A 15,949-nucleotide genomic window follows, 5' to 3' on the forward strand; every position below is an offset into this window, starting at 1 on the left:
GAGATCTGGCCAACGAATTATTTAACTGAGGTATGAACGTTAAAGAATCGGCCCCAATAACTCTTGTATACATAATACAATAAATTAAGTTATTTTAAAATTTTTAGTGTTTGTGGTTATTGAAGTCGGTTATTTTTTATATTTTTTTTAATTAATTTTCATCTGTGACACCACCCCAAATGGGTGTACAGCTCACCATAATGTCTTGCATCATATGCGTTAACACGCACTCTGGCGTGCGTTAACACGCATAAGATGCAGGGCGCTGAAATGTAAACAGATGAGTAGTAAGTAGACGAGACATAAATCCGAATGGAAAAGGTAGACTTGCATATACCTAGTTAATAAAAATCAAAGCGTCATAAAAAAACCACACTTTATTGCTAAGTATTCGAGTCGAGGCACACGTCGGAATGGTTGGTAATAAACATACAATAACACTATTTAATGTAAAATGGACGGATAATAATTGTCATACAAATATTCAAATTCATAAGTCACTGAGATTCATTACAAGTAGGTACATAATAATAATTTATTATTTATCTTATTCCTATACAAATAAATGCACAAAGCTTGCGTCCTATACCTACCTATAAACGGATATAAAAAATGACTAATAGCAATTTTTTCTTCAAAGAAATAGGAAGGAGTGTATTAAAAATAAAAGTCATAATCATTCGAACCATGACAGGCTGAAAAAAGAAATTGTTTAAAAAAATAAGTGAATAAAATATACACAAATCAGTACAGATAACGGTAACACAAAAGCATAGCAAATTATACAATTTGGCAGCCTTGTCACTAATATTAAGCTTATTTCACACTACAGGATATAAATTTATATTATAGTCCGATCAATATAGGCGTTCCTAACATTCGTACCAATTTTTATTTTAAAAATTGGTTCGAATGTTGCGAACGCCAATATTGACCGGACTATGATACCATTCGTACTAATTTGTACCAATAGCAATTCGTATTACCGTACCAATTTTTAGAGTAATAGTGGTACGGGCAATGTTGGGAACGCCAATATTGACCGGACTATGATACAATTCGTACTAATTCGTATTACCGTACCAATTCGTACCAATTTTTACTCTAAAAATTGGTACGAATGTCGGGAACGCCAATATTGACCGGACTATAATATAATTTATGTCCCGTAGTGTGAAATAAGCTTTATTCGGAGGTGGGTTACAAATATTTCTTTTAGGTACAATATCATAATATAAAAATTAACTAAACTAAATCTGCCTAATAAAGGCCGAAATCCAGTTGAATGATAACTTAGCCCATGCGTTATTCAATTGAAAGTCTAAACGTTTAGGCGCGCTTCGTCTATTCTCATTTAGTCCAATTCGCGGTTGGTCCAATTCTCATTTAGTCCATATCACGTTTTCGCAATTAGTCCAATTCGCGGTTGATCCGATTCGCAAACGGTCCAATTCGCATAGAGTCCAAAATTCATGATTCATTATACAATATTTTTACTGACCACCCTTATTTCGTATATAAAAAAATATTGTATAATGAATCATGAATTTCGGACTATAAGCGAATTGGACCATTCGCAAATTGGAGTTCTTACGAATCGGACCAACCGCGAATTGGACTAACTGCCATAATGTGATTTGGACTAAATGACGAATTGAACTAAATGAGAATTGGACGAAGCGCGCAACGATTTCAACAGAATTTTGCAACGAACTAGCTTGCATCTTGGAGAAAGACATGACATGGTACACTTTTTATTTATTTTTATTTTTTATTTTTTTATTTTGTAGAGACAAACAGTTACAATGAGAAGTATAGATAGTATATATATAAAAACACTTAAACCAAAGCAGTCTCCACAAAATCAAAAGTTATCATACCACGGACCTTGGACTGGACGGAATTATGGTACAATTAAGTCTTTTATTCATACTTATTCTAATTACATTTCATACATTTACATACATAGTCTATATCTATATCTATAAAAGCTGAAACTGGCTGTCTGTACAGCTCAAACCCATAGGTCTAGTTAGACGCTCACTAGGACAGGAATTTTATCGTTTTAAAAATATGTCTTACTAAATATACCAAAAAAATAATATTCTTAAGGTGCTTTTCTGTATAAAAATAGATGCACAGAATTCATTATAATATCTAGAGATTGCCAGAGATTCTATGTTATTAAATAAAAATATGTCTTGAACTTATTTTTTCATATTCTCTTGTAAAAGTCTATTACAAATCTCTAATTTTGTTTGATACTTAGTTTATCAATTTACTTAAAAAATTACACTATGAATCTGGGATTTTTTGATTTCACTGGTTCTATTATAATAATAATCATAATATTAATTTAAATAGGTACATATTTCATTAAGTAATAAAAAAGCTTTGGTCTTTGGATAGACCAAGATGACGTATAGTCCGTAAAAAATGACTCCTCACGCGCTATTTTAACTTTTTGTGTCAAATTTCATATCAAAAGTACGATTTTAGACCTTATTTGAAGAGGAAAGGTGAGGTTAGAGGTTTTGACATGCCAGTTGACCTTATAGAGTTAAAAAATGGCACGTGAGGAGTCATTTTGTACAGGTTATAAGTCAATGTTTAAGTGGTATATGTGGGTCAAAAATGACCCGAGTGAAGTTATCATCACAATGATACCCACGATATGTATTCTTCAGTTTTGTTCATGACTATTCACCGACTATACGTTTTTTTGATTTTAAAAAAATCTAAATTTTAAATAAATTCTTAATAAAATTTTACTACAATATAAGTATAGTAATATCATTATTAAATAAATAAACTTTTAATCTATTTAGGTAATTTAGATAATATAATAAACTAAAATATTGAAATTAAATTGTAAGGAATTTTTCTTCAATTACCTAATAATCTTTAGCTGACGAATTGACATATTGACAGAAAAACTGTCAAAACGTCAAATTAGTTTCAGAGTATTACTTGGCTAAAAATCGCCGCTAAAAATAAAATTAAATAAAAATAAAATATTTTGCAAAATTGTGCAACGATGCGGGCAGCTAAAGTTAATAACTTAGTCATTTTCGGGTCATTTTTGACCCACGTGTACCTTATTAATAATGATTGTCTTGTCTGATCGATCCAGTCTTCTATGGTCTACTGCGGTCTAGTCTGGTCTACTCTATCATAAGCTCAAAATGCACCACTCCAACGCGATCTCTTCTATTGTAGGCGATATTTCTCGCCCACGCGCGACACTCTATGTTGATAATTATACCAGCTGAAACAAAAGTTACAGAAATAACTTACACATTAAAAAACAGATTTGGCCATCTTAGATTTTAAATTGGGCACAGAGAAAAAGACAGAAACAAAGAGGATCCACAATACTCACTTCTCGGCTTCACCAGAGAGAAGGGGGGGGAGAAACAACAGTACTCACTTCTTCACCCCCACCAGGGGGCTTAGGTATCCCTTGGCGTTGTTGTAGGGGTAGTAGTACCCTGAGAAGCCCTGGTGGGGGATGTAATGGATAGGCCCAATGTTCTCCTTATCCTCAGGGGTCTCGCTTTGTCAGGACACTTGCGACGCAGAGAGAGAGAGAATCAACAAAACTCACTTCTCGGCCTCACTAAAGACAGAGAGAGAGAGGGAAAAAGAGAGAAATAACAGTACTCACTTCTCGGCCTCTCCAAATGCACTGCCACCAGAGGGCTCAGGTACCCCTCGGCGTTGTTGTAAGGGTAGTAGTACCCCGGGAAGCCCTGATGGGGGATGTAATGGATGGGCCCAATGTTCTCCTTATCCTCAGGGGTCTCGCTTTGTCAGGACACTTGCGACGCAGAGAGAGAGAGAGAATCAACAATACTCACTTCTCGGCCTCACTAAAGACTGAGAGAGAGAGGGAAAAAGAGAGAAAGAGAGAGAAATAACAGTACTCACTTCTCGGCCTCTCCAAATGCACTGCCACCAGAGGGCTCAGGTACCCCTCGGCGTTGTTGTAAGGGTAGTAGTACCCCGGGAAGCCCTGGTGGGGGATGTAATGGATGGGCCCGATGTTCTCCTTGTCCGCGGGGGTCTCGCCTTGGCAGGACACCCACACCATGTTGGTCTGATCGACATTAATATTGTTATAGTGAACGCGAAACGTGTGTTTGAAATGTATTGGATTCGTCGGCATATAAATTTACTTAATTATGCTCACGACTTCATCCGCGTGGACTACATAAATTTCAACCCCCTATTTTACTCCCTTAGGGGTTGAATTTTCAAAAATCCCTTCTTAGCGGATGCCTATGTCATAATAGCTATATGCATGCCAAATTTCAGCCCAATCCGTCCAGTAGTTACAGCTGTGCGTTGATAGATCAGTCAGTCAGTCACCTTTTCCTTTTATATACTACTAGGTTATGCCCGCGACTTCATCCGCGTGGACTACATAAATTTCAACCCCCTATTTTACTCCCTTAGGGGTTGAATTTTCAATAAACCCTTCTTAGCTGATGCCTATGTCATAATACCTATCTGCATGCCAAATTTCAGCCCAATCCGTCCAGTAGTTACAGCTGTGCGTTGATAGATCAGTCAGTCAGTCAGTCAGTCACCTTTTCCTTTTATATACTATGTCGAGTTCACTCGGAAGTAATCGTAACGCAAACGTTGTCTAACGACGTTGATGGAGTCTGCGCATTATGACACAATCTGGGTTACCAAGGAGACGTAAGAAAAACAATATGGTTTGTATATGGTAAGAGAAAAGACTTGCATAGATTCGAATCCCGCGTTCCTATTTAGCCAACATAATAACAATGTAAATGAACGCCCAATAGAAGGAAACAAGACGATCCTAGAGCTATGCCGACATATATTTCGATTTCTATTCTATTCTACATACGGGTCGAATACATAACCTTTTTTTCAAGTCAGTTAAAACTGAAACTGTTAAGCTGTGGTAGCCTAGTGCTTAGGACGTCCGCCTTCCAATCGGAGGTCGGGGGTTCGATCCCGGGCACGCACCTCTAACTTTTCGGAGTTATGTGCGTTTTTAAATAATTAAAATATCACTTGCTTTAACGGTGAAGGAAAACATCGTGAGGAAACCTGCATGCCTGAGAGTTCTCCATAATGGTCTCAAAGGTGTGTGTGAAGTCTGCCAATCTTCACTTGGCCAGCGTGGTAGACTATGGCCAAAACCCTTCTCACACTGAGAGGAGACCCGTGCTCTGTAGTAAGCCGGCGATGGGTTGATCATGATGATGATGAAATCTGAAAAGGCACTTACATATGTAGAATTGGTTGCTCTGAGGTGCACGATGTGGGCCTGCAGGTCCTCGGGCATGTCCGGCGGCAGGCCTTCGTCGTAGAACTGCGGTCGCCAGCCGAAGATCCTGGAATTAAAGTTGCAATTTTCAAAACGGATATCATCCAGCCATCCTGTAGCAAGTTTATAAAAAACCGGCCAATTGCGTGTCAGGCTGGCGCACCGAGGGTTCCGTATTATAGTCATATTTTTTCGACATTTTGCACGATAAATCAAACATTATTATGCATGAAAATAAATAAAAATCGATTTTAGAATGTACACGTAAAGTCCTTTCATATGATACTCCACTTGGTATAGCAAACTTACTTAAAAAAACCATGTTTGTTGTATGGGAGTAATACCCTTAAATATTTATTTTATTTCAATTTAAATATTTATTTTTAAGTGAATATAATATAACTCCCAACAGGTAAAGACCTTTCATAATGATACCTCACTTGGACGATCTATTGAGTTACCGAACATGTTCGGTTAAGTTACCTAACATGTTCTATTAAGTTACTTTGGCTTCTGGAAAGCACATACATATATACTTTGCCAGGCAGTGGAAGACTATTGGACTTTCAATTGAATATTCTTTTGTTTATTGAGTTACCTGTCACGATCTATTGAGTTACCGAACATGTTCTATTAAGTTACCTAATAATTGTTCTATTAAGTTACCTAACATGTTTTATTACGTTACCTAACATGTTCTATTAAGTCACCTAACATGTTTTGTTAAGTCACCTAACATGTTCTATTAAGTTACATCTATTAAGTTACCTAATATGTTCTAAGTTACCTAACATATTCTATTAAGTTACCTGTTGTGTTCTGCATTATTACCTGTTCAGCTTGAGAAAGATGCAAGGCGAGGACTTGTGGAAGGAGAAGTGGTCCTCCTCAATACAGGGCTTCCAGCCTTGGATGTCAACGTCACAGATTTTGCCGGGCGGTGGCAGACTATCGAATTTGCAGTTGTGAATGTTTTGACCTGCACCGACAGTTTGACCTTTCTTCTTGTACTCTACAAAAAAAATACAGTTCTCTCTTATCAACTCCCTGCAACTCGTTTGATGTTATCTGTCCACATAGGGGTCTTCCAATGCTGCATGTTTGGTGCAGGATTGCCCTAGCTAGAATGACGATTTTTTTTTAAATTCAAATACAAGTTAGCCCTTGACTGCAATCTCACCTGGTGGTAAGTGATGATGCAGTCTAATATGATAGCGGGCTAACCTGGAAGGGGTATGGCAGTTTATATTAAACCCATACCCCTTTGGTTTCTACACGGCATCGTACCGAAACGCTAGAAATCGCTTGGCGGCACGGCTTTGCCGGTAGGGTGGTAACTAGCCACGGCCGAAGCCTCCCACCAGACCAGACCAGAAATTTTGAAATTATAAAATTCCAAACCCCTGCCAGGAATCGAACCCGCGACCTCCCACTATTAAGACCATAGCGCTCACCACTGCGCCGGGGAGGTCGTCACGACCAGCAGTTAAGGATGTTTTAACAGATCAGTCAGTCAAGACAAGTCTTATTATATATGTATAGTCTATGGAAAATAAAGCTTCAATAATTACTAGCTTATGCTCCTTCTAAATTTATTTTATTAAAATTATTAATTATTAAATTTCAAACCCCTATTTCACCCCCTTAGGGGTTAAATTTTCAAATATCCTTTCTTTCTTGTCTACGTCATAATAATTATCTGCATGCCAAATTTCAGCCCGATCTGTCCAGTAGTTTGAGCTGTGCGTTGACAGATCAGTCAGTCAGTCACCTTTTCCTTTTATATATTCAGATAAAATATGTATAGATTACCAGAGAGGAACTCCATGAGCTGATCCTCCCAGTACTTGTAGCTGTCGTAGCCCGTGCCCTTGTACCAGATGAGCGTGCTGCGCACATCGGCCGGCAGGGGCCGGAAGCCGAGCCCCGGGCTGGCGCCGATCAGCCCGCCGTCCTGCTGCAGCCGCGGCACGCGCGGGTTGATGAAGTGCTGGAGGAACGTCGCCATGCAGATCGCGAATAGAGAGATCAGCACCGCATAGAATATCGCGTAGAATATCAGGATTTTACCTATGGACAAACAAGGTTTTTCCATGTGAAACTTCTTTATCTGCCTAAAAAAGAACCAAAGGACGGCAGCAAAGACGCTGTGAGGACGAGCTGAAACTAACACTGGCGTGAGTTTGAGGAGGCTTTTGCCGCGAGGCACTCAGGGTGAAATCAATAGAGCTCACTCTGCCTTTGCTTAGAGTTAAGACAGTGAAGGAAAACATCGTGAGGAAACCTGCATGCCTGAGAGTTCTCCATAATGTTCCCAAAGGTTTGAAGTCTACCGATCCGCACATGGCCAGCGTGGTAGAACTATGGCCAAAACCCTTAGCATTCTGTGAGGAGACCCGTGCTCTGTAATGAGCCGCCGATGGGTTGATCATGATGAATCAGCTACAAGTCTCCAATCGAAAAGAGTAATTTATTACCTATCCATACTAATATTATAAATGCTAAAATGCGTCTGTCTGCTAGCTTTTCACGGCCCAACCGATTTTGATGAGACACAGACACAGATTGGTACAGATTTAGCTTACATCTTCCCGGAAAATCAAAGAGTTCTCACGGGAATTTAAAAAAACCGGCCAAGTGCGAATCGGACTCGCGCACTGAGGGTTCCGTAGTACAATCGTATTTTATCGACATTTTGCACGATAAATCAAAGACTACTTACTAGAACTCGTTCAAACCAATTTTCGGTGGAAGTTTGCATGGTAACGTACATCATATATTTTTTAGTATTATCATTCTGTTATTTTATTTTAGAAGTTACATGGGGGGAGGGGGGGGAGAGACATTCAACCACTTTGGAAGCGTCTCTCGCGCAAACTAGGTATTCAGTTTAGAAAAAAATGATCTAAGAAATCTCAATATCATTTTTGAAGACCTATCCAGTACATGTATGGGTTTGATGAAAAAAAAATTTTTTCTAAATCAGTTCTAAGTATGGGGAACCCCAAAATTTCTTGTTGTTTTTCTATTTTTGTGTAAAAATCTTAATGTGGTTTATAGAATACATCTACTTACCAAGTTTCAACAGTATAGCTCTTATAGTTTCGGAAAAAAATGGCTGTGACATACGGACGGACAGACATGTTTTTTTTTTTTATTTAAAGAATATTAGCCATATTATATGACTAATATTCCCCTTTCCTCTCCAATTAAGCGTCAGGCTTGTGCTAGGAGTAGGTACGACAATAGTGCAACGGGCGGGATTTGAACCGTCGACCTTTCGGTTTTTAGTCCACTCCTGTACCGGTTGAGCTATTGAGGCTATAATAATGAATCTATAAGGGTTCCGTTTTTTGCCATTCGGCTAGGGAGCCCTAAAAACTAAATCCACGCGGACGAAGTCGCGGGCATCATCTAGTTTTAAATAAATCATTTGACTTTTGACTTTGACTTAAGTACAGCAGGGCAGGTCACAGTCATTATCACAGTTTGACATAATTGTTATACTAACACCTTTCAACCCAGGCTTAATAAGCCTCGGCTACATTCCACGGTAAGCTGTTATACCACTTGTATGGCTTCCAGATTACGGCGGGCAATTTTATATCTAACACTGTCACGCTTAGATTAAAATTACCAATGAGGCTTCCTCTTAATGGCTTAGAGGTCACATGCTGTTACTGTACGGATTTCAAATTCAAAAGGGGAATGCCGAAATTTGGCCCAAAAGTGCCCAGCATATTCTTTTTGTGAAAAAAATTATATAATATTTGTTCAAAATTTTTAAGCTGTTAATACTTATGTATGATACATGATTTTAAAAACATTTATCAAGTGAAAAAACCTTACTGTACGATGCATCGTATGAAAAATAAAAAATAAAAATAATTTGTAACACTGAAACCCTCTCTTTTTTTAAATCCATATTTTTACCAATTAATTGCTGTATTATTATACTGTTCATTCCATATAGCTTTATGTGTGGGCACCTTTGGGCCTAATTTACTATGGCCACCTGGCATCCTCTTTTTTTTAATTAATGTGGGACAACTTAATGCTACCACCAATTCGGATGGAAAATTCTACTAAGAACTGACTAGTACAGTATGCGGCAGAAAAAAATATACATCAACCTATAGAAGGAAGATTTGTAGTTGTCTCTGTCGTTGAGACCGACAAAACATCATATAGAGAAATAAATAAATAAAAATATTTTTTATTCAATTAAACTTTTACAAGTATTTTTGAATCGTCAGATGCATCTACCACTGGTTTGGAATGCCTTTTCTACCGAGAAGACCCGGCAAGAAACTCGGCGGTTGCTCTTTTCAAACATTTGATATACAATATGATGCAATGAATAAGAAGTAGTTGCTGGAACGAGCTGCAGGTCAAATCCACACTCTTTGATGATAGGTTTGATAGGTATGAGTGACAGAGACAACACTCTACAAAGCCGAAATGTTATTCTAAAGGCTGATGTACATTATTTTCTGCTGCATATTGTACTTGTTCATTTAATGTAGGACTAGTTAGTCAATTATGCTACCTGTTCGGAAAGCAAACTCTACCGAGAAGAGCCGAGAACAAACTCAACAGTTACTCTTTTCAAATCATTAAATCATATTTAGGTACTACACTATTTTATGGGCAACTGAAAACTCAGCTGGTCTATGCAACTTCCGTCATTAAGGAATTAATTAATTGTATAAGACTTAATAGGTGTTTTACATTTAAACAGTGTGTAAAAAGTTTGTGTAAGCTATCACTGTTCTGAATTCCTTCAAAATCGGTTTAGCGAATGGGTTGTGAAAAGGTAATACTAAGGTAAGACTACTAACAAATTGACACCCTTTTGTATTTATACTATTCGTAAAGATATAAATTATTTCTGACAAATTATAAAGAAGATAATTAACCTTATTTTCAGTTTGATATTATGTAAAACTAGCTGATGCCCGCGACTTCGTCTGCGTGGAATTAGGTTTTTAAAAATCCTGTGGGAACTCTTTTATTTTCCGCGATAAAAAGTAGCCTATGTCACTCTGCAGGTCTTTATCTATACCCATGCAAAAAATCACGTTAATCCGTTGCACTGTTGCGACGTGATTGAAGGACAAACCAACAAACCATCAATAAACCAACAAACCATTAATAAACCAACAAACACACTTTCGCATTTATAATAAGAGTACTGATTATATTGTCTGTATCGCTGTTGATTACTAATAAACGAATAAAATAAAATAAAAACTAGTAAAAGCTGATAGGTTTTCAACGTGTTTAAAAAGTTTAGAACAAAGCCACGCCCTCTACAAAACAAAACTTTCATTTTCTTTAGTTCCCCTGTCGGCATTCATATTGATATTTGCATATATAAGTACCTAGTTGAGTTTTTAAGCATTCCACAAGAAAGAAAGAATTAGGAATAAGTACATACCCCAACTTTCGGGCGTTCTTCCCAATATAGCTCCCGTTTCATCGTTATAAAGAAAGTCGTAGAACTTCTGTTTCGCAGGCTTTCTGGTAGGCTTCCTGTCGATTTCAAACTCTTCCATCCTATGACTTGGCATCTTACTCATTAATTAATATTGAACTTTTAATACACAAAATTACACATCTAATTATTAAAATCGACAAGCAACCGCCCAACCAAGGCCCAACCGCTTTCAATGAGCCAAACAAACATTTACTTGATTTATTTGAATTGACATATTTGATATTGACATGTTTGACCATAGAGATAGTATATTATTCAATCAGTGCTGCCAACTGTTTCCAAGCCCAAAACGAAAAGCCACTGAACAGTACCTATGCTGGAAAAGGTTGCGCCGTGGGTTACTGATGGCCCATCAGTAACCCACGGCGATGGGCAATGTGGGTGCGCCAGACAAAAAAAAGCATAATAAGTGCGCGACAGGTTGTGCTGTGTCGTGCGTGTCTGTGTAGTCCCGCACAGCCCCCGTGCTAAGCTAGTGTGGGACAGTGGGATAGCGTGGATGACGTGCGGGTGTGCGGGGTGGCCTTCCGCCTTATACCCCGATATTGCCACCTATCGAATACGGCGTGTCAGGCGTCAGCATAATTTTCAAGTTACCGCCGTATTCAGAGTCGCTTAATCGTTACTTGAGTTTAGTTAAAACGAGACAGAGCTATATCTCTCACATAAATCTGTCTCGTTTGAACTCAATTTTAAGTAACGATTAGCGACTCGGTAGTTAGTGCACTGGCCACTGCCTGTAGCGTATGTAAACTGTAAAGCATAGAACCATATAGAACACTATTACGCTGTAAAGTGATTATTACTAGCTTAGTAGCATAAACTTGGCAGACAGTTAATCTTGAGTTTATCGTCTTTACTCTGTGGTGACAAGTGACAACTTCACGTCAGTGAGACTCAAAAGAGCTAGAACCTAGAGCCGTAAAACTAGTTTAATAAAACTCACGTCAGTGGGCATCAGTGTTTCCATGTACACGGTAATTACCGTAGATGCACCGTAATTCAGCCCTAATCTACCGTCAAGGTAATATGGCCATTACCTTGACCGTGTCACCGTAATACAAAAATCACGTTAAAAATTCATAGTATACTGCGTAATACGAGTACGAATCTCAGTCACGTTAGCATATTTCGTAATGGCAACATTTCTCTTGCTCTCGGTTTAAGCATCGAATCTCAGCAATCTATTTTCGTCCTTATTCAAGCAATTAGGAAGGAGTGAAATGTAAAACTAATGAGATTTAACAAAATATTAATATGAATAAATCCGTATATGAAAAAGATATTGCTATTCTAGGAGAGTCAGATTCAGAATAATATTAATAATTGATTAAAAAACAAATTCGTGACGTTTTTTCTTTTAAAAATGACACGGTAATTTACACGGTATTCTTTTAGCTAATCCACCGTAATTTAATCTAGAAACACCGTAATTTTAACCCTTGAACACGGTAATTGTCGATTTACATATGGAAACACTGGTGGGCATCGGCATTTTGGCATTTATCTTTATTTACACAAAATAATTGTCATTTGTCAATTTTCTTTATTTATATTTGTTGTAATTTCTAATGCTAAATATTTGTAAAATTCTGATGCTTTACTGAATTTGTATTAATAGCGCACTTAAAAAACAATGGCATCCTCAATTAACAAAGTCATTATAATTGTAGGCTTCATATCATTGTTCCACTCGGCCTTTTCTGCTGCACAACGTATGTACAATTTGTATTTAATAAACTAGTGTAAAATGTGAATAAACTACCTGATAAACAACGTAGTTAAACTCAATATGTGAAATTTGTTCCAGACCGTTCATACCTTCGAATAACATCGCAAGAATTTACAGCATTACCTCTAGATGTGAGTAGAGTTTTATTATCATGTTTCACCCCTTAAAGTCATCCATTAGAAGTTAAGTACTATTAATTATTATATGTATAATTTTATTGCTGATAAAAAGTTACGCTAAAGGTAAACTTTAGCGTTTTCCCTATATTCTGCTCATTTTGCCTGGTCTTGAGTATCCGATTTCCGGATTATTAGGGATTAAACTTTGGACTTGATGTTTATGACAGGCCATACTATGGTCAAATGAATCTACCCCTCTTTAAAGCTCTCCTTACAAAAACCAAAAAAAATAGAGGATGAAGATTGCTCTTTGATGACTGGACAGTGGCAATCCTATGCCTCATGTTCAGATTGGACTACTTGTTTTGCGCAGAGTATGCCTCCAACTATAGTCGACGCATTTTAAACTGAGTCATCTGTTTGTTTCGCTCGCACTTACCTACATCCTGTAAGTGCGAGCGAAACAGACAAATAACTCGACGACTCAGCTTGAAATGCGTAGACTATAATTTCCTAAAAATCCTCAAGACTGCAGATCATACTGGGAAAAAAATGGTTAACCTCTGTTACAGATCATCATTCAAGCTGTAGTAAGCTTATTTGCAGTTATTTGGGGAGTCCTTAACGTTTCTGGGAAGCTCCGAGAGATCCCAGCAGCAAACGAGCTGAACAATATAAAATGGGAGACTCAACGCAACCTACCCTCATTCTACACGTTCAACCATAGAGGAAGGGCCTTGGCTTTTGACTTTACACCAACGCCCAATAAAGGGGAGTTGGAGAATTTAGAATAATGTGTTAATAATGTTTAAATGATGTTGTATATTGTGATAGATAAGTTATGAATATAATTTATTGATAATTAAGTACTCCAGGTTTTTTTAAGACAATTTTTCTGATGGTTTTGTCACTTTGTGTGTCCCACTAAGCAACAAAACCTTCAAAAAATTGTCATTTTGTCTAAATCACCATTTGAACACTTTGCAAAAACAAAAAGTTGCCTGTCAACTTCCGGGACGTACTTGAACTTCGCCATATTCGTTTAACAAATCAGTTAAACGAATATGGCGAATCAGTTAGCTGACAGACACACTTTCGCATTTATAATATTAGTATGGATTAAGACTGCTAACTGTACTCTCATTACACTGATTGTGACATAAAGGATGCAGTACCTATGCATTAAGTTTAAGACTGCTGATTTTATTTCTTAAATGATTCTTTTTTCACCATTGAAATACATTTCACTTTAAACAAATAATAAACTAGTATTAAATTACAATTTTTATTACTTAAAATTATCATAAAAATATTAGGGCACCACTTGCCAGAGAGAAATTATTATACATGTCGCAATATTGCCTTCATAAAGTCAATAATACACAATATTTTTATAATTACAGTTGAGGGAACAAAGGATTTATATAAATGGGAAAATAATATACTTCCCCATCACTTATTAAAGATAAATATTACAAACTGTTGTATTGATATTATATAAAACAAAACTTGAACTCATTTAAATTACAAACTGAATATTTTCTTGAAATGCAATATAACTTCAAACAATGTAAAATACCTATGACTGATTTTCACTTATTTATACACTTCATTAATAACATGTGATAATAAAACAATCTCTCGTCTCCTCACAAACACTGCACATGGAAAATAAGTCAATCCACATTATATTACTATCATCGGCCGCCTCTAAAGCCACCTCCCCGTCCGCCGCCGCCGCGACCGAAGCCGCCACCACCACCTCTACCAAATCCACCTCCGCCACCGCCTCGACCGAAGCCGCCACCTCCACCTCGCCCGAAGCCACCACCACGGCCAAAACCACCACCACCACCTCGGCCGAAACCACCTCCGCCACGTCCGCCTCTGCTAAACCCACCCCCGCCACCTCGACCTCCACGACCGCCGCCTCTTCCTCCGCCACGCTTAGCCCCTGGAGGCTGCGGCAAAAACCTCTTCAAAGGCAATAACTTTGCGGGGTCAATGAAAAACTGTTGTCCATCCTTGAAACTCTTCGCTTTAATATTCTCGCCAAGTTTCACCGACACGTAATAGTCGCGTAAATTGCCGAATATCTCGTCGATTTTACCAATCTGTTCCTTGTTTTCTAGAAATATAGGTGCGTTGAAGTAGGGAACGTCTTCAATGTCAACTTTGCAAACTAGATCGTCCTGCACGGTCCAGCCGTAGTGGCCGAGAGGGATGACTGACTCCGGAGGGCCTTGGTCTTGGTATCTGTTGAAGCCGCCGCCACCACCGCCTCGTCCGCCGCCACCTCGTCCTCGACCGCCGCCGAAGCCTCTACCTCCGCCGCCACCTCCCCGACCTCCGAATCCTCCGCGGCCACCACCGCCTCCTCTTCCACGAAACGACATTATTAATACCACAACTTACGAAAAACTAAATAAGATTATAACCTCAAAAACAATATTTTTGCCACACGCGTGTTTGACAAGTAGCAAGTAGTTCGATTTTGACCATCGAGTTGACCATAGATTTTGACACTGGACTGACAGCTTTTTATTTACAGACTATGCAGTAAAAAAAAAACAATAAAATCTCCTTTACTCTATGACTATACGTTGGAAAACTTTAGTAATCTGTGCTATTTAGTAGTAAAATCAAAGAATTTGGATGTACCACGAATCTATACTAAAACCGGATAGCGGACCTTTCACAAAAAACGTGCCAAACGAGAAGTCTGGAAGCGGACGGTGTCCCACTCGCACAGTAGCTAAATAGGGTAACCATATTTGCATAAAATATGATTTATAGCTCAAGATAATCTCTGCAACCTCAGTATCCTCAATAGCTCTGCCAACTGCTGGACAAGAGTCGTTACATGTTTAAAGTATGCATTCATACTATAAAAGTCTTAATAAATCTACACGTCTTCCAAACCCTTTATCTTCAAACACTGCGCTTAATTCATCCCAGGCTTGCTTAGCTGTGTTTGCATTTCGAATATATTGCACACATAATGTCGCGACTGTAGCATTTTTGCTCTTTATATTTCTTAAAACATTTTTTTGGAGTCTGTTATGTAAAACCCAAAATCATGGTTACTCTAGCGTGCGAGTGGGACACCGTTGTACAGATTTGTGGCTCTCGCTCGGCACGATTTCTCCAGTGGATTATGTCATAGGAAAATAACTTTTATCACATTGTAGGTATAGAGTCTATTTTTAACCGACTTCAAAAAAAGGAGGAGGTTCTCAATTCGTCGAATTTTTTTTTTTCTTTCGGTGATATCCTTAAGTACCTACTAA

At 38.1% G+C, this 15,949-nt stretch overlaps 4 protein-coding genes across 4 annotated transcripts in view; 2 read left to right on the top strand and 2 right to left on the bottom strand.

Annotated features, from left to right (window-relative positions):
• EMC5 (ER membrane protein complex subunit 5) overlaps positions 1-13,525 on the top strand; it is a 216,113-nt gene extending 202,588 nt beyond the window's left edge. Inside the window, exons 2-4 of the mRNA XM_034984567.2 lie at positions 12,382-12,523; positions 12,619-12,671; positions 13,232-13,525. Coding sequence (XP_034840458.1) covers positions 12,445-12,523; positions 12,619-12,671; positions 13,232-13,453 — 354 coding nt within the window. The 5' untranslated portion in view covers positions 12,382-12,444 and the 3' untranslated portion in view covers positions 13,454-13,525. The remainder of the gene's footprint in view (positions 1-12,381; positions 12,524-12,618; positions 12,672-13,231) is intronic.
• LOC117984634 (sodium/potassium-transporting ATPase subunit beta-2-like) overlaps positions 1-15,949 on the top strand; it is a 176,072-nt gene that overhangs the window by 53,017 nt on the left and 107,106 nt on the right. The gene's annotated exons all lie outside the window — the stretch shown is intronic.
• On the bottom strand, positions 360-11,040 carry LOC117996157 (sodium/potassium-transporting ATPase subunit beta-2-like). Its single transcript, XM_069503926.1, has 6 exons — positions 10,749-11,040; positions 7,121-7,378; positions 6,140-6,320; positions 5,270-5,375; positions 3,922-4,099; positions 360-3,268 (listed from the first exon to the last, which is right to left on the bottom strand). The coding sequence occupies exons 1-6, from the start codon at positions 10,888-10,890 to the stop codon at positions 3,165-3,167; spliced, it is 969 nt and encodes a 322-aa protein (XP_069360027.1). The 5' UTR covers positions 10,891-11,040; the 3' UTR covers positions 360-3,164.
• Positions 13,931-15,159, bottom strand: Gar1 (Gar1 ribonucleoprotein). Its single transcript, XM_034984412.2, has one exon. The coding sequence runs from the start codon at positions 15,053-15,055 to the stop codon at positions 14,357-14,359; it is 699 nt and encodes a 232-aa protein (XP_034840303.1). The 5' UTR covers positions 15,056-15,159; the 3' UTR covers positions 13,931-14,356.

This window comes from Maniola hyperantus, chromosome 1, assembly GCF_902806685.2.
Source record: "Maniola hyperantus chromosome 1, iAphHyp1.2, whole genome shotgun sequence".
Classification (NCBI taxonomy): domain Eukaryota; kingdom Metazoa; phylum Arthropoda; class Insecta; order Lepidoptera; family Nymphalidae; genus Maniola; species Maniola hyperantus.

Bases quoted from the DNA above. Each gene is read 5' to 3' on its own strand.
- Gar1 (XM_034984412.2), bottom strand. From the start codon at position 15,055: ATGTCGTTTCGTGGAAGAGGAGGCGGTGGTGGCCGCGGAGGATTCGGA.
- LOC117996157 (XM_069503926.1), bottom strand. From the start codon at position 10,890: ATGAGTAAGATGCCAAGTCATAGGATGGAAGAGTTTGAAATCGACAGG. The intron at 7,379-10,748 runs GTATGTACTTAT...GTTTGTCCATAG, and splicing joins AAGAACGCCCGAAAGTTGGG to GTAAAATCCTGATATTCTAC. The intron at 5,376-6,139 runs GTAATAATGCAG...CTTTAATTCCAG, and splicing joins ATCTTTCTCAAGCTGAACAG to GATCTTCGGCTGGCGACCGC.